The sequence below is a fragment of the Vulpes lagopus genome, chromosome 11 (assembly GCF_018345385.1).
Source record: "Vulpes lagopus strain Blue_001 chromosome 11, ASM1834538v1, whole genome shotgun sequence".
Lineage (NCBI taxonomy): Eukaryota > Metazoa > Chordata > Mammalia > Carnivora > Canidae > Vulpes > Vulpes lagopus.
This window is the reverse complement of record NC_054834.1, coordinates 65,156,209-65,177,816: the sequence shown is the minus strand read 5'-3', so window position 1 is coordinate 65,177,816 and position 21,608 is coordinate 65,156,209. Positions and strand designations below refer to the sequence as shown.

At 41.9% G+C, this 21,608-nt stretch overlaps 1 protein-coding gene across 2 annotated transcripts in view; it reads left to right on the top strand.

Moving 5' to 3' along the window:
* Nucleotides 1-21,243, top strand: part of PTPRJ (protein tyrosine phosphatase receptor type J) — a 137,155-nt gene extending 115,912 nt beyond the window's left edge. For both annotated transcript variants that reach the window (XM_041773464.1, XM_041773463.1), the window contains 10 exons: nt 378-419; nt 950-958; nt 1,063-1,150; nt 2,800-2,890; nt 5,538-5,611; nt 5,708-5,842; nt 9,242-9,361; nt 12,814-12,974; nt 14,205-14,340; nt 17,585-21,243. In XM_041773464.1, coding sequence (XP_041629398.1) covers nt 378-419; nt 950-958; nt 1,063-1,150; nt 2,800-2,890; nt 5,538-5,611; nt 5,708-5,842; nt 9,242-9,361; nt 12,814-12,974; nt 14,205-14,340; nt 17,585-17,743 — 1,015 coding nt within the window. In that variant the 3' untranslated portion in view covers nt 17,744-21,243. The remainder of the gene's footprint in view (nt 1-377; nt 420-949; nt 959-1,062; nt 1,151-2,799; nt 2,891-5,537; nt 5,612-5,707; nt 5,843-9,241; nt 9,362-12,813; nt 12,975-14,204; nt 14,341-17,584) is intronic.
* The last annotated feature ends 365 nt before the right edge of the window (nt 21,244-21,608 follow it).

The following is a 21,608-nucleotide window of genomic DNA, read 5'->3' as shown; positions in this document are numbered from 1 at the left end:
CAGCAGGCAGAAGCAGAGGGAGAGGGAGAAACAGGCTCCCCATTGAGCAAGGAGCACGATGCAGGGCTCAATCTCAGGACTCTGGGATCATGACCTGAGCCAAAGGCAGGTGCCTAACCAACTCAGCCACCCCGGTGCCCCATAGCCAAGGATATTTCTAACAGTTGCCTGAGCAAAATTCTTCTATACTTTTGGATCATAAAAAAGAGAGTTACTTCACAAACCAGTGTTTGCTGCCTAGGCCACCAACGTTAGTATAAGGGAACAGGATTTAGTGTCATATATATAAAAAAAGACATTTTACAGATACATGAAAGGGGAAAAAGCACAGGATTATCCTTCTTTGGTGTAATGGGTCTTTGTTTCTTTTAAAACAGGAAAGATGCAAAGAATAATGAAGTATCCTTCTCTCAAATTAAGTAAGTCTCTGGAGTTATGAGCTTTATTTTAAGACATTTAATACCCCAATCTGTTCAGTGACAATCTTAAGAATTTTTGATGGAACTTGCTGTCGTTTTTTCTGATTGACACATTTGGTCATGATCATCCAGAAGTTCTTGTAGCTTTGTTTTCAAGGAATCTATGTTTATTAGTCTCCTGAAACTAGTAGCTTCCTTGCCTTGTTCTGTTGTGGCAAGTAAAACCTTACTTCCATATTCTGCCAATAAATATATGTTTTGTGATTTTTAAGAAAATAAGTGGGTTATCAATATGTAGGAGAAGACCTTGTTCAAAGTTACAAAGCCAATCAGTTGCATGAGAGGGTCAGGAAGGGAGATTTTCTGGTTTACATTTTAGTATCTTGTAAATAACATTATATTGACCTTCCCTCCAGTGTTTATAGTATAGTTTTTGTTCTTTTGGGAAGATGTTTACTATCATTTCTTGAGTCATGATTGAGTCAGTGTTTCTAATTGCTTATTTTTTTCTTTCTCTTTCTATGATGAAGACCTAAAAAGTGAGTGGCTGCTTTAATTTTTTAATAACTTATATTTTCCTATTTTGAGCATGAACTTTGTTGAAGGTAAAAAAAAGTCCTAATAAGTTGTTCTGTTTTTGTAGATCCAAATTAATCAAAGTGGAGAATTTTGAGGCCTACTTTAAGAAACAACAAGCGGACTCCAACTGTGGGTTTGCAGAAGAATATGAGGTACGTGGTTGGAAATAATGTGGTTTTAATTGCTTTACCTTTCTCCCAAAAGTTGGAAAACCGCCCTTTTTTTGTTTCACCGGGAAGCACTACAGTCAGAGGTGGCCCTCTTGGAGGGGAGAGGTGTTCCTGCCTGTCCCCCCAGGGGTCCCACTGTGGCCCCCCGGGCTGTGAGCACTTAGATGTACCCTCCCTCCTCCTGCTCATGGTTTGTGTGTTTAATCTTATTAAGAAGTGAAGATTGTGTAGAGAAAGGGAGAGAAAATGGGCCATTCAGTCTGAGGGCTGTTAACTGGAGAGATTAGGAAACTTTTGGGGCTGGCATGGGGGGCTATGTGGCCCAGGCGGATTTCTGAGCATTGTGTGAGGTGCTGTGGAGTTTCTGTATTGCGGTCCCCATGTGCTCTACCCCCCACCCCAGCAGCCCAGAGCCCCTCTCTCAGAATGCCCTGTACACTCACCCTCCTTAACCCTGCCCTGCTGCTGTCTGTGCCTTGATTGAACCTACTCACCATTTGCATGGGCTTCCTGTGGCTGCCTTAACAAATCACCACAAACCAGTGGCTTGAAAACAATAGAATTCTCTTGCGGTTCTGGAGGCTCTACTAAGTCCAAAGTCAAGGTGCCTGCAGAGCAGTGCTCCCTCCCACTCTCTGGGGGTGGAGGGACCCCTTCCTTACCTTTTCCAAGATGCCCGTGGCTCTGGGTGTTCTGTGGCTTAGGGCTGAGTCAGGGCAGTCTCTGCTCCTGTGGCCTCCCCCCACCCATAGCTCCCCTCTTGGGTCAGCACACTTGTTATTGGATTTGAGGCCCACCCACATAATCTGGGATGATCTCATCTCAAGATGCTCAACTTAAATATATCTGCAGACTCTTTTCCAAGATAAGCTCACATTCCACAGGTTGCAGGAGTTGCCACGTGGACCTGTCTTTGTTGGGGCCGCCATTCAACCTACTGCATGACTCAAAGCACAGCTGAGGAGGCCTTAAGTTCTCCCTTTGTGTCTGTTTCATCTGTGACGTATAGCCTGTCACTGATAGTCAGCGTTTATTTAATTCTGTCTTGTTGTAACGATAGTTATTTCTCCCTACACTCCGCTCCAAGGTTCTAAGCTCCTTTTGCTTTTATTTGAACCTCTGCATTAGTTTCCAAGAGCAACTCACACTGGGCGGCTTAAAACAACAGAACGTTATTGTCTCACAGTCCTAGAAGCCAGTGGTCCAAAATCAAGGCTTTGGCAGGGCGGTGCTTCATCTGAAGCCTCTAGCTTCTGGAAGCCCCAGGCATGCCTGGCTTGTGACAGCCTATCTCCTGTGCCCTTCTTCATCTTAGCACAGCCGTCTTGCCTTGTATGTCTGCATCTTTGCGCCTCTTCTCCTCTTACAAGGACATCAGTCCTGTTTGGTTAAGGGTCTACCCTCCTCCAGTATTGACCTCATCTCATTTTGACTACAGTGTGAAGACCAAAGTTCCAAATAAGTCTGAATTCTCAGGTTCCAGGGGTTAGAACTTCCAGCCTATTTATTTTGTAGATGGGGTCTAACCCAGAGCACCTCTGCATTCCCACTTTGTGCTGTCATCCTCGGTGCTCAGTAGAAAGAATATCTGGACACTCAGTAAACAGACACCTCCCTTGTTTTGTTTTCAGGATCTGAAGCTTGTTGGAATTAACCTACCTAAATATGCTGCAGAAGCAGCTGAGAATAGAGGAAAGAATCGCTATAATAACGTTCTGCCCTGTAAGTTGTTTTTTTTCCACACGTCCTTCCCTTTTCTCTGTCACTGGCCACCACGCCTCTAACAGTGGGGGGCAGTGGGATCAAGGTACTGACTAGCCACATCCGCAGTCCTTCCTGGGCCACCCTGTGGTGGGCTCAGCCCTGTATTTAGGCATATTCTTTTGAATCCAGCCCTCATGGGAACCTTCTGAAGATGGTAGTACAATATTCATTTTGCAGATGAGGAAGATGAGGCACAGGATAGCTAGGTGATCTGTCCAGAGTCACACAGCTGGCCATAGCAGGCCAGGCTTTGGATGAGATCTATCATTTCTTTCGAGGAAAGGGCCAGAGTCTGTGCTCTTACCCCTCTATCTTAAAGTCCCTTATTTCAGCTGCTGTTGTTCTGGAAAGGAAGGGAGTAGAAGGAGGCAGGGAGTAATGCTTTTTTTTTTTTTTTTTTTAAAGATTTTATTTATTTATTTGAGACAGATGGGAAGAGAGAGAGCATAAGTGGGGTGGTAGGGGAGGAACAGGCTTCCTGCTGACCAGAGAGCCCGACTCTGGGCTCTATTCTGTGGCTCGACTCAGGGGCTTGAGCCCAGGACCCTGAGACCATGATTTGAGCCAAAGGCAGGTATTTAACCAACTGAGCCACCCAGGTACCCTGGGAGTAACACCAAATATGAATTTTATTTGAATTCACATTTTGAGAATTAACAAAGTCTGCCTAATGGATGGGGATAAAAACAGATTGGGTTTAAAATGAAAATTATTTAGGGGCACCTGGGTGGCTCAGTGATTGAATGTCTGCTTTTGGCTCAGGTTGTGATCCTGGGGTCCTGGGATCGAGTCCCGCACTGGGCTCCCCACAGGGAGCCTACTTCTCTCTCTGCCTATGTCTCTGCCTCTCTCTCTCTCTGTCTCTCTTGAATAAGTAAATACAATCTTAAAAAAAATAAGATAAAATGAGAATTATGTATTACATCATCCATTAAAATGAAATGTAAACCCTCCTCCACAGAAAGTTCTTTGTGGTCTCTCTTTTGGGTGGGAATTAAAGAAGTTATCAGTAGATTGCAGCTGTGTTCTGATTTTGCTGTAATTTATAGGCTCTGCTGAGAATTTTTTTTTTTCTGCTGAGAATTTTTACATGAGGACATTTAGTGATATTGTCTTTTTTTTTATTTGAAGCTGTGTTTTTCTTTCCTAGCCTAAGTCATTAACTTCTGTTTAGATTCAGAATTTCTTAGCTCCTACATTTTCTCTTCATGCACCCTCCCCCCTACCTCTCCTTGTATTGACAGTGGACATTGACCCTTGTTCCAAGAAAAATGCTTTCAAAATCAGGTTGGTGGGCACTAAGGAAGGCACATGATATGCTGAACACTGGGTGTTATATGCAACTGATAAATCATTGCATGCTGCAACTGAAAAAAAATTTAGAAAAAAAAAAAGTAAATACAGATTACAAAAACAGCAACAACAAAAAAACCCAAAGAGCAAAAAAACCCTAAATCAGGCTGGTAGGATCTATATCACAACTGCCCTTCCACAGTTAGCTCAGGATCATTGGCCTGTTCTTGTGAGTGTTGCAGAGATTTTCAGATTCAGAGTTCAGGTATTTTTATCTGGAATGTTTTAGGCTGAAACTCCTGTTGGTAACTGAATTTAGAATTGTCCTGTTATTTTATCTAGGGGAAGATGAGATAGTATATAATCAAAGGCAGGAACGTAGGTGGTGCTGATTACTCCACCTGACATTTGAAATTCTATAGTTATTATTTTGTTTCTTGAGTTGGACAAGTTTGTGTGTGCATTTTTGAGATGATAGTATTTAGAAAACACAGGAATTTTGTGTTTTAGATCTTTCCACCCACAGTCGTCTTACCAATTCAGTTTACTCTTGAATTTGGTACTATTTGTAACGACATTTTTATGAGACTGGAGAAAGTACACAAACCTGGGTGTCTGCCCTGCCTTAGTGGAAGGGGCACTAGATTTTTTTTTTTTTAAAGATTTATTTATTCATGATAGACACAGAGAGAGAAAGAGGCAGAGACACAGGCAGAGTGAGAAGCAGGCTCCATGCCGGGAACCCGACACGGGATCGATCCTGGGACTGCAGGATCGCACCCTGGGCCAAAGGCAGGCGCTAAACCGCTGAGCCACCCAGGGATCCCCAGGGGGCACTAGATTTGAATTCTGATTGCCCTTGACCAGACATCAGTGCTTAGAGAAGTCCCTTAAGCTCGCTGACCCTCAGTTTCCTCATTTGTGAAATAGGCACAAACGTTGGTAGGGGTGGTTTTGAGGAATAAATAAAATTGCTCCGTGCATTCCCTGGCTCATGGCACACACCCAGGGGCGTTCAATAGTACAGGTTGTTGTTGTCTGGGAAGGCGATCTGGTGTGACTAAGAGCTGAGCCCTGGTGCCAGGTTGCCCGGGTTCGAATCCTGGCTCTGGTGGATAATTGCCTGACTTTTCTGTGCCAGTCATTCAGGCTGACTGTAAGGATTGAGTAAGGTCATCTCTTTAAAATGCCAAGCAGCACACCTTTGGGTTGTGACAGAAGCACCTGTGCCGCCATATTGTGTTTTTCTCTCCTGTGTGTAACTCTCCTCAGACATCTGGTTCTAATAATACCTTTTTTCTCTTGCTGTCAGATGACATTTCCCGTGTCAAGCTTTCCATTCAGACCCATTCAAGTGATGACTACATCAATGCCAACTACATGCCTGTAAGTGGGGAGCCATGTCCAGGGCACGGCTTCTTTGATGAAATCCTCGGGGGTCCTCTTTGTTTCACTGAATTTGTGTCGCTTTCCATCTTCTAGGGCTACCATTCCAAGAAAGATTTTATTGCCACACAAGGGCCTCTACCCAACACTTTGAAAGATTTTTGGCGTATGGTTTGGGAGAAAAACATATATGCCATTGTTATGTTGACCAAATGTGTCGAACAGGGAAGGGTAAGTATCTTTTATTTAAATTATTAAGTTAAAAGGTAGTTCATTCATTTTGACTACGGTGAAAGGGTAAGTCTCTTAAGAAGCCTTTGTTTTTTTAAAGAAAATACTTCCCCAAACACCGGCACCTCTGTTTTTAGAAACTTATTTTCTGTCTTCTTCTTTTCTAAGAGAAAAGTTTAGAAATCTCTCTCTCTTTTTTTAAAGTGTTTTACTGTTACTGTCTTTTGTAGGTAAGTATCAATGTTCTCTATTCATGAGGTGGCAGCTGCTGGAGTTACAAGCAGCAGGAGTGGGGTTAGCCCAGTGCGAAGCTCCTGGGGTGGGAGCCAGCACAGCTCCGGTTGTCTCAGCGCTGTGAGTGGTCGCCGGCCCTTCTCTGAGCACCCAGCTTCTTCATCTGTGATCTCAGGGATCCCACCAGCTTTTTAGCACCAGCACCCTTACTCTACCCCAAATCTCAGACTTCCCAGATAAGTCTCAGCTGCACCTTCTCCCCTTGTGATGGCCTAAAGTCCCCTGGCTGCTTCTACCCAAGATAAGATTTCATCTCGTAATAAAACCCCACATTTCCAGAAATGCATCTAAGGAGAACTGAAAGGCACAGGTGGGCTTTAGAAGTTCTGTGCCTGAGGAATAGGACCTAATGTTGCTCTGCACATTTTTTTGCTCTGGGTTTGTTACCTGGGGAATAGGAGTTCACACCCTTGATCAGCGCTTCTCAGACCTTATGGTACAAACATTAGGATCTCCTGGAGAGTGGTTTCGGTTCCAGAATTTCTAGTTCAAGGAGGGCTGTGGTGGGATCCCCAGAACTGCACTTTGGATAGCTGTCAGTAAGGCTTCTTTTGCTGGGTCTAGGATGCATGCTTGGAGTAGCTCTGCCCTAGGTGATTGTGGGAACCCATTGAAACCCCTTTTAATGTTCTTCATTTCACTTGAGCAGATGTTTATCCTGCCCCAAGTGTGTGTAAGGTGCTCTGGTAGGGGCGGGGGCTGGGAAAGATAACAATGAAACAGTAAGAAGTGGTTCCCATCTTCCCTGGCTTGGGATACAGAAGCTTGTGTTCTGCACCACTTCTTGGCATCCAGAGCACAGGCTCTTATGTAAACAAAAGCACTTTGTTTTGAATGCAAATAAACTTCATGGTGCTGGTGAGCCCTGGGGCCTCGCATGTGGAACATTCTCAGAAATACCTGTTGTTGTTTATCTTAGGTCAGGAGAAAAGTGGATTTACTGGTTCTGTGTGAAAAGGGAGGGGAGCCAGTGAATTTTCTGCACCAGATACTTCATTTATGTTACTGCTTTTCTATAACGACGGTCCTATAAAATTATTGTATAGATGGGGAAACTGAGGCTCAGAGAGTTTAAGAACTTGTCCACAAGGTAGTAACAGAAACCTGACTGGGAAGAGGCTGAGCTGAGAGCATCAGCTCCATGTGTGTTCTTTCTGGGAGCAGTGATCTAGAAACTGGAATCCTTTAAAAAATACAGGTCCCCAGCCAGAGTCAGAAGCTCCGGAATTGGGGTTTGGGCATCTGCTTTTTTTTTTTTTTTTTTTTTTTTAAGGATTCTATTTATTTATTAGAGAGAGAGAGAGAGTGCATGGCACACACAAGCAGGTGGAGGAGCAGAGGGAGAGGGAGGAGCCAAGTCCCTGCTGGGCAGGGAACTCGATGATCCCAGGACCCTGAGACCATGACCTGAGCAGAATACAGACACTTAACCCACAGAGTCACCCAGGTACCCCTGGGCATCTGTTTTATTATTTATTTATTTATTTATTTATTTATTTATTTATTTATCTATCTATCTATCTATCTATTTATTTACTTATTTATTACTGGTGTTCAATTTGCCAACATATAGAATAACACCCAGTGCTCATCCCATCAAATGCCCCCCTCAGTGCCCATCACCCAGTCACCCCCACCCCCGCCCACCTCCCTTTCTACCACCCCTTGTTCGTTTCCCAGAGTTAGGAGTCTCTCATGTTCTGTCTCCCTTTCTGATATTTCCCACTCATTTTTTCTCCTTTCCCCTATGATCCCTTTCACTATTTTTTATATTCCCCAGATGAATGAGACCATATAATGTTTGTCCTTCTCCAATTGACTTATTTCACTCAGCATAATACCCTCCAGTTCCATCCACGTCGAAGCAAATGGTGGGTATTTGTCGTTTCTAATGGCTGAGTAATATTCCATTGTATACATAAACCACATCTTTATCCATTCATCTTTTGATGGACACCGAGGCTCCTTCCACAGTTTGGCTATTGTGGGCATTGCTGCTAGAAACATTGGGGGGCAGGTGTCCCAGCGTTTCATTGCATCTGTATCTTTGGGGTAAATCCCCAGCAGTGCAATTGCTGGGTCGTAGGGCAGGTCTATTTTTAACTCTTTGAGGAACCTCCACAGTTTTCCAGAGTGGCTGCACCAGTTCACATTCCCACCAATAGTGCAAGAGGGTTCCCCTTTCTCCACATCCTCTCCAACATTTGTGGTTTCCTGTCTTGTTAATTTTCCCCATTCTGACTGGTGTGAGGTGGTATCTCATTGTGGTTTTGATTTGTATTTTCCTGATGGCCAGTGATGCGGAGCATTTTCTCATGTGCTTGTTGGCCATGTCCATGTCTTCCTCTGTGAGATTTCTCTTCATGTCTTTTGGGCATCTGTTTTTAAAGCAAAACAAACCTCTCAGGGGTGAGTCAGATAATCAGGTTTGGAAGCCACCTGCAGTAGGACACATTTCGGAAAGTGAGGGAGGGGAGGTGGAGAAGGGATAGAGAGTGTGTGAGTGTAATAAGTTGTTTGCTAAATTGGGCATTCAGATATTCTTGGAGAGCAGATGTTTCCGATTTTTATTTCTGTTTACATCTACCCACCGATTTATAAAAATCAAAGACCTGGAGTGATTTGATTCTCTTTATTGGTGTATTTGTGTTGTAATTAGTGTGGATCTAAAAGTATTGGGGAAAGTCCTCATTTCTTCTAGGTGCATGAGGTTATGGGTCAGTCTGAATTTTAGTTCAGGGAACAGTTGTGGACTGGCTGCTGTCGGGGCCAAAGGGCTGGGACTGTGTCCTCAGAGAAGGGACAATTGACTGTTCTGCTTTAAATCCATTTTCATACAGAAATGGGGGCTCAGTGTAGGCCAGATCTTCTGAGATCTCAGGAAAAGCAAGAAACCTGAATTTTTATAAGAAACCACCAATTTTAAGAGAGTTGGCAATAATTGTAAATTAAAAAAAACACAATTTTAGGAGTCAAACAGAACCTCACTGAAGGGCTGATCTAATCTCTATGCCAGTTTTCAGTATCTGGTCTCCCTTTGTGAGGCTTTAGTGGTGGCAGACGGTATGACCTGACTTTTTGTATAAAAATGCAATTTTATTGTAGACCAAATGTGAGGAGTACTGGCCCTCCAAGCAGGCTCAGGACTACGGGGACATAACTGTGGCAATGACATCAGAAGTTGTTCTTCCAGAGTGGACCATCAGAGACTTCACAGTGAAAAATGTAAGTAAGGGGCCGAGATGAATAGGTCTTAGATAAGAGGACCATATATTAGGTTTGGGGTGATGCTTTTTAGGTTGATATTAACCCATATGTTTTTTTTTTTTTTTTGCATCAGAAAAAATTTTTTTTGCTTTCTTCTTACAGGATGAAACTATCTACATACACTCTAAAGCAACCCTTAGCTTTACTTTCTTAAGAGGAATTTCATCTGTGTCTTTTTTTCCTCATTGAAGTGTAGTTGACACATTGTATAATATCAGTTTCAGGTGTGCAACATAGTGAATGACCCAACAGTTATATATACTTTACATAGCGCTCACCACAATAAGCATAGTCACCATCTGTCACCATACATTATTACAATATTATTGACCATATTCCCTATGCTGGACCTTTCATTGCCATGACTGATATATTTTATAAGTGGAGTTTTGTATGTGTTAGTCTCCTTTGCCTATTTCACACATCCCTTGACCCACTTCCCCTCTGGCAACCACCAGTTTGCCTTCTGCTTTTATCAGTCTGGTGTTTTTTTTTTTTTTTTTTTTTTTTGTTGTTGTTGTTATCATATGTTATTCCTGAATGAAATGAATCTTAAAAGCGTGGCTCAGCAGCCGTAACTGTTCCTTTTACACTTTCCTGTAACTTGTCAATAGAGTTTTTGTTACAAACCAAGCCCCCTTTGGATTAATTGGTTGCAGATATGACATCAGGAGTGGCAATTTGCAGTTGGGAGCAGTATCTGAGAGCAGTTACATTAATAGGATTTCTGGGCATATACACATGCCCTCACCCCCCAAAAGCTATGAAAAAAAATCCAATTACATGATGTAGGCACTGCAGGAAGTCAGATTATGGTTTCCTTTTTCTTAAAGATATTTAGAAATGGAGGCAATGAAGCCACATAGATATCTTTTGGTGGGTGTGTTAATTGGTATAACCCTTTGCAGTTTATATTAGAAGCATAAAAATGACCATTCTCCTTTGATCTGGTGGTTCCAAGTTTGAGACTCTATCTGAGAGAAAAAATCTGAAATATAGGACAAGGCGTATTACTCACAAAGAGGAATCTCAGCATTATTTATAACGGAGGGAAAATTTGGAGCTTGTTCAGATCTCTAGCTTTCAGAGAATAGATAACTAAACTATAGGTTATTTAGTTGGTGTATCATTATCTAGCTATTAGAAGTGATGGCTGTATAGACTGCATAATTACCATGGAGGAATGTGAGATTGCAGTTGAGTGAAATAGACTAGGAGACAAAACTTTACGTATGTTGCGAATAGTACACAAAAGCAAAGCCTGGGAGTAGATTCAGGGGAGTTGACTTTTATGGGGGGTTGGTGGGATAGGTTCTAGGTTATGAGAATTATCCTTGAGGATTCCATAAGTCATGGATATAGGGTAGCATATTAAGTATTAATTCTTTACTGATTGCCATGCCTCCAAGGTCCTGGCTTCAATTAAGCACATTCTGGACGTGCTGTCAAAGCTGTTATCACACACCGATACAACTCATAGTGGTTGAGAAACTCTCATAATATACTTATTTCTATAGATTTCTCCTATTTTAAAGACAGGATTTTCCTCGGTTGCTTTCAGTACTTGGAGTTCACCCTTGCGGAGGAGAGTGATTGGTGGAATTGCCCACGTCATTTAAACAAAATTACCATGACGGTTATCATTTTTGTTAACTAAACTCCAGACTTCATTTGGGTTTCACATTTTTCCACTAAAGCACTTTCCTGTTCCGGGATTGAATGAATCCAGGATATTACATGGCATTTAGTAAAATACTACTTTTTTTTTTTTAGACAACTTTTTAGTTACACAAAATGCATGAATATATTTTCCTTTTTAAAAAATACTACATTATTTATTTGAGAGAGAGGGAAAGGGAGCATGAGCAGGGAGAGGAGCAGAGGGAGAGGGAGAAGCAGATTGCCCCGCTGAGCAGGGAACCTGATGCAAGGCTTTATCCCAGGACCCTGGATCATGACCTGAGCTGAAGGCAGATGCTTAACCAACTGAGCCACCCAGGCACCCCTATATTTTCCTTTTCAAAAGTAAGAACACAGCAGATAGAACTGAAAGTTTCTATTGACTGCTACCACTAACCTGAGCCCCTTTGCCCCTCTGAAGAGATAATGCTGAAAATAATGCTGAAAAGTCTGTCCTCCCCCAGCCCCTTCCTCTCCGCTTATCTCTCATAGCTACTTTCCTTCTTTGGTTGAATACTTTTGGTTACATTTGCGAATGTCACCTTTGTGTGTATGAGACTTCATTGTCCCCTGTCTCTCACTGCCTTTTTTCTCTACTCATCTCCATATTTTGAACAATGTGAATGCACTGCTTTTTAACATATATATATGTTAACAAAATAAGCTTCAAAAGTTAATTTTCATAAAGGAGATGGAAACGCCTACAGTCCAGATGTAGGTAGAAGGCTGAGGTCAGTGCCCAGGGGTGGGCATAATGAGCCTAGTAAATCGGGACAGGAATGGTCCAGCCTGGGTGGAATTCTCATAATAAAAAAGTACATGCTTTGGTTTGTAGTAGGAAACCAGTCTGTGTCAAAACTAATTCTCTTATAACAAGATCCACTTCCTATTTTCTGTCTGATGTTGAAATAGATGTTTTTTGGAGAATGGGTGGCGGCGGTGGTGGGGGGAGTCTTTTCTCAAACTCCTACAATTCTAAATATTTCCTTAGTGCTCATGAGTTACCTGCTGTTTCATAAGACTCCAGAAGGCATGTGGATTGTGAGACAGCTCTTGCCCCAAAGGTTCTGATTATCAGAGTTGTATTGGTGTAATATATTTTTGGTTCTCTGGTTGATGACATTCCCAGGTGGGCTCAGGGAACGGCTTCAGAAGCTCTAAGGAGGTGTAGGTATAATAAGCCCGTGAGAGCATTACTGGCAAGCCCCTGTAGTGAGAAGGGAAGATCTGAACTTGGGATCAGAGGACGAGGCACTTGTGCTTCATCTGAGCTGCATGTGGGGGAGTTGTTTCCCTTGTCAGAATCTTTTTATTTTTTAAAGATTTTATTTATTTATTCATGAAACACACACACAGACGGGCAGAGACATAGGCAAAGGGAGAAGCAGGCTCCCCACAAGGAGCCTGAGCAGAACTCTCTCCCAGGACCCTGGGATCATGCCCTGAGCCAAAGGCAGATGCTCAACGGCTGAGCCACCCAGGCATCCCTCTTGTCGGAATCTTTAAAGGAGGATGATAAACCCTTCTTCTTGGGCACATTGTGGGATTTGATGAGCATGCCAACATCTGTAAAGCACTTTATCAGCTGTTGTACTGATGTGAAATTGTACTTTTTAGTCGTAACCACTCCTGTTTAGTTTCCAGTCAGCCAGCCCATGTAGCTTGGCATCCAGGTACTGCTCCATTTCACTTGGCCTTCTCTATCACTAACCTCTTTTCTTGGCTTTTAGATCCAGACAAGTGAGAGTCACCCCCTGCGACAGTTCCATTTCACCTCCTGGCCAGACCATGGTGTTCCGGACACCACTGACCTGCTCATCAACTTCCGGTACCTTGTTCGTGACTACATGAAGCAGAGTCCTCCCGAGTCACCCATTCTGGTTCATTGCAGGTATACAGATGGCACTCCGTGTGTGACGGATTCCAAATGTCATTGTAAATGTGGACAATTTAGAGAAGCAAGGCCAAAGAGGGAATGCAATAAGCATTTGAAAATTCAAGAAAGTTTTGGATAAGGGACCATGGACTTAACCCTAGTCCCTGAGACTTTAGAACAGGGATTGGCAAACTATAACCCAAGGGCCAGATCTAGTAGCTTGCTTGTAGTTTTTTAAAACTATAGTGTATTCCAATTTAATATTAATAAATATTTATAAAATATTTCAACCTTACAAAAAGATAGGGAGTAATAACAATCTAATAAAGTATATATATATGAGGTCATGTATGGTTTTTTTTTTGCTGATAATATCTTACACATATAAAGTCTCTACTTATCAGTCTCCTTGTTATACAGTTAAACATGGTCTTAAAGTTGATCTGAATCATTCCTTTGCATACTTTCGTATTTCATTTCATATATATCTATGGTTTTATATAGCTTTAAGCTTTTACCAGATTTTATGACGTAGACATCATTCTGCAACCTGCTTTCTTCATTTAGCATTTTGGTTTGTTATTTAACAAAGTTGGAGCACAGAGTTCTAGTTCATTTTATTCATTTATTAACGAGTTCTTTTTCTGGCACACAAAAACTGTATGTAAGTTAGTGTATACAATTTTATGAGTTTGGAGGTCTAACCTGTGAAACCCTCACCACAATCGCTTTGGCTGCCTATTTTTGTAAGTAAGGTTTTATTGGAACAGAGCGATGCCCATTTGTTTACATATTGTCTATAGCTACTTCCATGTTATAATGGCAGAAAGAGACCATTTTGTCTGCAAAGCTGAAGATATTTATTATCTGGTCCTTTATAGAAAAAGTTTGCCACCCCCTCGCCCCCACTCTAGAACAATAAGACACTAGCTTTAAGCTAGACATTAATTTAGGACAGAAGAAAGGAGGGGCTTAGTGGCCCTCTGGGGAATAAGTTGATGAAATTTGCCATCCTAGGTTATGGTGGTAACTTGAATGAGACTGAGATTCAGGAAGCTCCGGGAGGAGATTTTTTTTATGGTTTTTGATTCAAAATGATTTGCTGAGGTTTCAGTTGAGCAAATGGTTACTGATCCTGGGCATTGATAGTGGAGGACAGCAAGATATATGTACAAATTGGGGACATTTGAGAGTTTTATGTTAGAGGTAACCCATGGTGATATGCCCTTTTCTTTTTTTCTTCAGTGCTGGGGTTGGAAGGACGGGCACATTCATTGCCATTGATCGTCTTATCTACCAGATAGAGATTGAGAACACGGTGGATGTGTATGGGATTGTGTATGACCTTCGAATGCACAGGCCTTTAATGGTGCAAACAGAGGTGAGGCCAAGCTCTGTGTTTGTCAGACTACTTTTTTAAATCCTTTTTTTTTTTTTTTTTTTTTAAAGATTGCATCATGTCACATACTTGGGTTAAAACATTTCACCTTTCTATAGCTTTCTGGCTCTGGCCTGTGAAGTAACACTGGACTTCTTTAAGATCCTTAGCTGATGTGTGATTGAATGATCTGATACAGAGAGGTGGTGATACTGATAGCAGCAATGGAACTGTGCAAACCAAGATAATTTCAGGATTCCTTACCTTGTGGCCACTAACTCATCAAATAATCTTAGCAATTCTCTGAACTTTGGCTTCTGGGTTTCAAAATCATAAAACTAGCATTATCATGCTTTGTTTCCAAGAAGGCCTGACCATCCTTAAAATAAGCTCATGAATGGACTTATCAGATGTTAATGATGTGAATGAAATGGCGTAATGTCACCATGTTAATATGGCTGTGTATCCTCATCCAACCATGCAGATGTTACACAGCGTCAATTATCATAGCTACAGGGGGATGGCTGGCCAATTGAGAAGATTAATGTTTAATATCTACAATGTCAGTTGGGTAAGACCATTGAATTCGGCTTTCCCTGAAATGTTCCTTGATAAATATTGTTTTTGAGTCATGTTCTCAACAACTATATTGGGAAATAGCCTTCCTGGATGCTGTAGGGGTGAATGTGCCTTGACAGGACGAGAGCAGAATATTTATTTTGTATCAGGCTGTCACCCGGTACCAATTTAGAACTCCATGAATATGTGTTGTGTTTTTGAGTCTAGCAGGGAATGTGCTGGAGGCCTGGGTACATTATGTGCTTTGGGGTGAGTGGCACGTTTGTAGAAGAAAGAATGGAATTCGCCTGTGTGTTGGTCGGAAGAAAGATTTTCTTTTTTCTGCTCTAATTATGGAGAATAGGACTCTATCTTTTATCCCCTTTTGAGAAACAGAAATCTTACATCTGCCTACAAAATCTTTTCTTGTTTCTTTTTCTTTCTTTCTTTCTTTTTCTTTTTTTGGTAGTTTGAAAACGTGTTCATCTTTTTTATTTTTAAACATTTTTTTTTTAGAGGGAGTGTGCGTGAACCGGAGCTGGGGTGGGTGGGGTTTGGGGGAGGGGCAGAAAGAGAATCCTAACTAAGCAGGCTCCATGCCTACCCTGGAGCCCCACACAGGCTTGATCTCACCACCCTGAGATCATGACCCACACCGAAATCAAGAGTCAGATTCCTTAACTGATTGAGGTACCCAGGTGCCCCCAAAAATGTGTTCATCTTAAAACACCTGATAAAAGAGGATGGATATATATATATATACACATATATATGGAATATATTTTTCTTTATTACTTTTTCTTCCCCAATCCTATTCCCTAGAGGTAGCCAATGCTTACAGTTTGTATATATCATTATAGGCTTAATTACATCTATAGAAAACACATGTACACATATAGAGTTTTTTTTTTTTTTATGGCTAGTGCTTTTTAAAAAAATCTGAGTTGACATACAATGTTACTTTAGTTTCAGGGGTACAACATAATGATTCAACAAGTCTCTGTTATGTTATGCTCACCACAAGTGTAGCTGTCATTTATTAACCTACAAAGCTGTTATAGTACCATTGATTATATTCTCTAAGCTTTCATTGTCATGGCTTATTCATCCCATAATTGGAAGCTTGTGCCTCTCACTCCCTTTCCCCCTATTTTAACCACCCCCCCCCAGCAATCACCAGTTCTCTGTATTTAGGGGTCTGTTTCTGCTTTTTGTTTGTTCGTTTTGATTTTTAGATTCTATATGTAAGTGAAATCATATGGCATTTGTCTTTCTTTGTCTGACTTCACTTAGCATAATACCCTTTAGATCCACCCATGTTGTCACAAATGGCAAGATTTCATTCTTTTTGATAGCTGAGTAACATTCCATTGGAGATACACACTACAGCTCCTTTATCTGTTCATCTGTCAGTGGACACTTATGTTGCTTCCATATCTTGACTACTGCAAATTGTAATGCAGTAAACAGTAGGTGCATCTGTCTTTTTAATTTTTTTAAAAGTTTTATTTATTTATTCATGAGAGATACACAGAGAGAGGCAGAGATATAGGCAGAGAGAGAAGCAGGCTCCATGCAGGGAGCCTGAAGTGGGACTCGATCCCAGGGTCACGCCCTGGGCTGAAGACAGACACTCAACTGCTGAGCCACCCAGGCATCCCCGATATCTGTCTTTTTAAATTAGTGTTTTTATTTTCTTTGGGTAAATACCCAGGAGTGGAATTACTGGGTCATAATGGCATTTCTATTTTTAATTTCTTTGAGGAACCTCCCTACTGTTTTCCACAGTGACTGCACCAATTTACATTCTTATTAATAGTGCACGAGTGTTCCCTTTTCTTCACACCCTTGCCAACACTTGAGTAGTGTTTTGTCTTTTTTTCCTGCCATTCTGATAGGTGTAAGGTGATATCTTATTATGCTTTTGATTTGTATTTCCTGGATGATGAGCAATATTGAGCATCTTTTCATGTGTCTGTTGGCCATCTGTACAGCTTCTTTGCAAAAATGTCTCTTCAGGTCCTCTGCCCAATTTCTAATCAGATTTTTTTTACATTGAATTGTATAGCTTCTTTATATATTTTGGATATTAGCAAATGGAGTATTTTTAAAAAATTGGATCCTATTTTATATATAATGCTGCCCCATGATATTTTTTCCTCTTATGTCATCATGGGTATCTTGTTTTCTCTTTTGCCATCATGGATACCTCTTCTTACTCTTTCTCTTTTTAATGGCTACCTGCAGATTCTGACAAGCTTGCCTGAGGGTTGTCCCTACCTCTCTACCCCGCTTATTCCCTTCAACCCTTCCCCTCTGTTGAGAATCACAGTTTATTCCTTATACCACACCTGCTAGCTGAACAGGAAAATCTTGTTGGCCTTTTTCTTGTTTGAATGTACATGTGCATTATTTCCTCCACATTCATTGTCTTTGCTCTTCCCCAAGATTCTGGGACTCCTCCTTGGGGAGGGGAGGTGTGGGGAGTATGTCCCTCTGGTTAAGAATGATTGATGATGAGAATCTTGCTCTCTGTGGTTTCAGATTTCATCAGAATATGGCAGCCTCTTGATAAATGTGAACTTGAAGTGTTCACTGTGGGGGTTGGTGATAATCTGAAAAGAACCTTGGATGCTGATAATCTCTGGGACCTCTGCTCATTTGCTTTCTCTTTTTACTCTTTTAATAGGACCAGTATGTTTTCCTCAACCAGTGTGTTTTGGATATTATCAGATCCCAGAAGGACTCAAAAGTAGATCTCATCTACCAGAACACAACCGCAATGACAATCTATGAAAACCTTGCACCTGTGACTGCTTTTGGAAAGACAAATGGTTACATCGCCTAATTCCAAAGCCAAACCTTTCTGGAGTTACCCAGACTGTCACACCCACAGCAAAGGAAAATGCCCCGATGTGGACATGTTTTTATATGTCTAATATCTTAATTCTTTGTTCTGTTTTGTTAGAACTAATTTGAGGGTGTGAAGCTGCACATGTAAAACATGACATGAGAAGTTGGGGCTGTCAGGGGCTGTGGATGGGTGGTGAGCTAATCAACTACATTCCTGATTACCAATGGGATGAGTTCGCTTTTTGTTTTTTTTTTCCTTAAGAATTACGGAACACCAGGAAAAGTGAGCTATGATTTTTTGTTTTCCTTTTTCAAAACAGATTCTTTTTAAAAAAGACTATTTTATATGATTCACATGCTAAAGCCAGGATTGTGTTGGGTTGAATATATTTTAAGTATCAGAGGTCTATTTTTACCTACTGTATCTTGGAATCTAGCCGATGGAAAATACATAATTGTGGATGATTATCATGTAGGGAGGGGTACGTGGTGCCTCTTCTGCCTGGGTTTTCTATTTGAACATGTGCCTTTTCTGAATTATGCTTCCACAGGCAAAACTCAGTAGATATCTCTATTTTTGTATTGAATCTCATAATTGGAATATACGGAATATTTAAACAGTAGTTTAGGATTCAAGGTTGAGCCTTCTCAGTAACATTCCTGTTCTCATTTGACTAGAGGAGGCCTCCCTCGACCCTTCCACATCCCTTCTCCCCTGTTTTGTGCTCTATTCTTTCTTCTCTTTTCCCTCCCACTTTTCCCCAAAGACACTTCTGTTGGCCACATTTTCAGCCCATTGGTTGAGTGAGAGTGGAAACCAAGTATCACCTTGAGAATTTCTAGGGTGGTGGGGAGCAGGGAGCAGAGGAACCCTACAGTGACATAATCTCCTTTTCTCATCCCTGTTTTATCTTTTCTCTTGTTTCTGTATTTGGTAAGAAGGATTATTTAAAGGTGCAATATGTGACTTAGTGATTCATGATGCTCTAGGTTTTTAGTAATGTTTTACTCAGGTTGGCATTTTATGTGTATCTGTGCGTCCGTGTATATGTGTGTGTGTGTTTAAAAGCGTGGCAATCTGTGAACACTTCAGTGTGAAAACAGTGTCAGATGAATCCCTCCTCCCTCAAAGTCCACTGGCTTTAGTCTATCTGCAGTGACACACATCCGTATCTACTGTATATATATATACTAAACTCTTAAAACAGTCATTCCTTTGAATTGAGGTGTACAAAGTTTTGAATTTGTATCAAAGATGTAATTATTTTTAAAACCTCTTTTCACTATACTGCTGCTGTAATGACTTTGATTTTTTTTAATGTAGATTAATTTTTTTTTTTGCTTCAGGTGTGTATCCACCAAGAATTTCAGAATTTACGTGGATTTATTTTATTGGTACATAATCTGTAAACTTCTCAAGGCATTAACATGAAAGGATTTGTTTCTTTTTATTTTATATTGTGGCTCAGGTTATATTTTGAAGAAATTTTGAGTTTATCCTCCTATAGGCAATGAAGGATCTAAGGTCTGATGAAGGAATCAACCAAGTCCCTGGAATCCTGTGGCCATTTTCCACAGTAATAAATCCTGCTGTAATCTTAGGACAGTTGTGTCCTAGTGAAGATGGGAGCAGGGTCTTCTCCGGGTGCCCTGGTCACTGTTCACCTGGGGAAGCCTGTCTCCTGACCCTGCCATGTTCCTTAGTATGCTGGCACTTTGAGAACTGACCGGACATGTGAGTGGGTTATGAAGGGTGAACCACAATGTACCGGAAGCCCTTGATTTGATTCAGAGGTTTAGTGCTTGTACGTCTTTTGTCCCCCTTTCCCCTTTGAGGTACTGAAAGGATTGAAAAGGCGAGGTGGCGGTGGTGTCGTGTCTGGGGAGAATTCACTTCCCACATAGAAATTGCACTTTTTGCCGAATCCTTTGCTCTTTTTCGTGACAAACAGTTCAACAGTTCACTCAGCATCAGGCCCTTAAAGGAATGGGATGTACAGGCCTGGGCGGGCCCTCCTGACTCCTTTAGTGGGGCTTTTGGCTCTTTAGGTCTGCATCAGGGAAGCCATGCCATCCCAGGCTGCTGAGCAAAGCTGGGTTTGGGCCAATTGCTTGCAAACCTCCACGCTGGTCTGGCCCTCGGTGCACACAAGTTTCAGAGAGTTCCATGATTGCATTCGGAGGCCCCTACCCAGGCAGGCAGCAGTTCTGTGGGTCACACCCCTCTCCACTTCAGTTGTTGGGAAGCCACTGGGATGGGTATGAAGGCATCAAGTCCAACAAAGATGCTGTGCCAAGTGTTGCCTATATCCCTTCCATGGAGAAATCGGAGGGAAGGACTTGGCTCTAAAAATGCCTTTAAAAGGTTGAAGCAACGGTAATTATAAACATATTGTATAAAAACACACAGAAAAAACCCCCCAGAAACCCTCCTCCCTTCTGCATGATACGGGTTTGGGAAATGGGCAGCAGCCTCAGCAAGCTCACTCTCAATACCATTCCTAACCCTGGGAAGAAGGCTTGTGGGGAGAGGTCTGGATTCCACATGGCAGGTCACACGAAGGTCACGATGCTTCTCTGCATCCTGAAGAGGGCTGGGTTTGGGGCTGGTGGGGGTGGTGAGGGTATTTATAGCACAGTGATTGAAAAGGGAAGATAATTCTGTAAATATAAAGGACACATGGGCTGGGGTTTGGCCGTAGAAAAGAGAAGGTGCTTTTGAGCTCCTGCCCTAAAGCCTCCCAGGAATAGTGAACTAAAATTTGAGGAGTCCAGTGGAGATGTGGAGATGGTGTGATCATCCCTGCTTTACTATTTGCCAGTTGCACACAGAAAAAAAACAGCCCGAGTGGGATTAGTTATTAGTGAAAAGTTGGTGGTCAGTTGGTTTGGGGGAATTGGGTCATTGGTACCTTCTCCCAAGGGCAAGGATGTTTGCCTCCAAAGGTAAACCCAATGACACTTGGCACCAGTGGAAAATGTCATTTGGGGGTCTGTTCCCTGTGGGCGCATAGTGACCTCTGGCTGGACTTTTAGCCTATTTGACTGCACTGGATTTGGGCTTCATCGACTCAGAGGCTCCTGGGGGGTGGGGGCCAACTATGCAGCTGATTCACTTGCTTTTCATCTGAGATGAAAAAGCCTGATTTTCTTCTGCAGTGCTGGGTTGTGCTTAGTGAGCTAAACGCGTCTTGGCGACTAATGTTGATTTGCCTCAAAAGTCCAAGTTCTGAGTTTTCAGACTGTGTAGCCGTCAAGTGTTTGACATACTGTAGCTTTTTTCCCTTGGGGGCACATATGAACAGGATGTGTTGATATGGACTCTAAAACTGTAATTTTCTTGTAACTATTTTGGAATGATGCATATTTCTAATGTTTGTTATACTTGTACAGAGTATTGCTGTTGGTTGCTTTTTTTTTTTTTAAGGAAAAAAAATGGCCTGAAAAAAATTTTTTAAAAAGACTCACAAATACCAAATATAAAAAATGTCAACATGTTGTGCCTTTGTTTCTTCCCCCCCCCTCCAATTTTTTACTCTATGTCCACCCCATTTCATTTATGAAGCAGTGTCTTGGCCTGCGTGTAACTGGGGAATCCTTAACAAACACATGTGTCCCTTGGGGATTTTCTACCTGTGTTAGTTTGCCCGGGGGCTGCCACAACGAAGTGCCACAGACCAAGAAGCTTAAACAACAGATTTTTATTCTCTCAGTTCTAGAGGCCAGAAGTCCAAGAAGGTGCTGGCAGGTTGGTGTCTTCTGAGGCCTCTCTCCTTGGCTTGCAGATGGCCACCATCTCTCTTTGTCTTCACACGGTCTTCCCTCTGTGCGTGTCTGTGTCCTAATCCTCTTTGTATCAA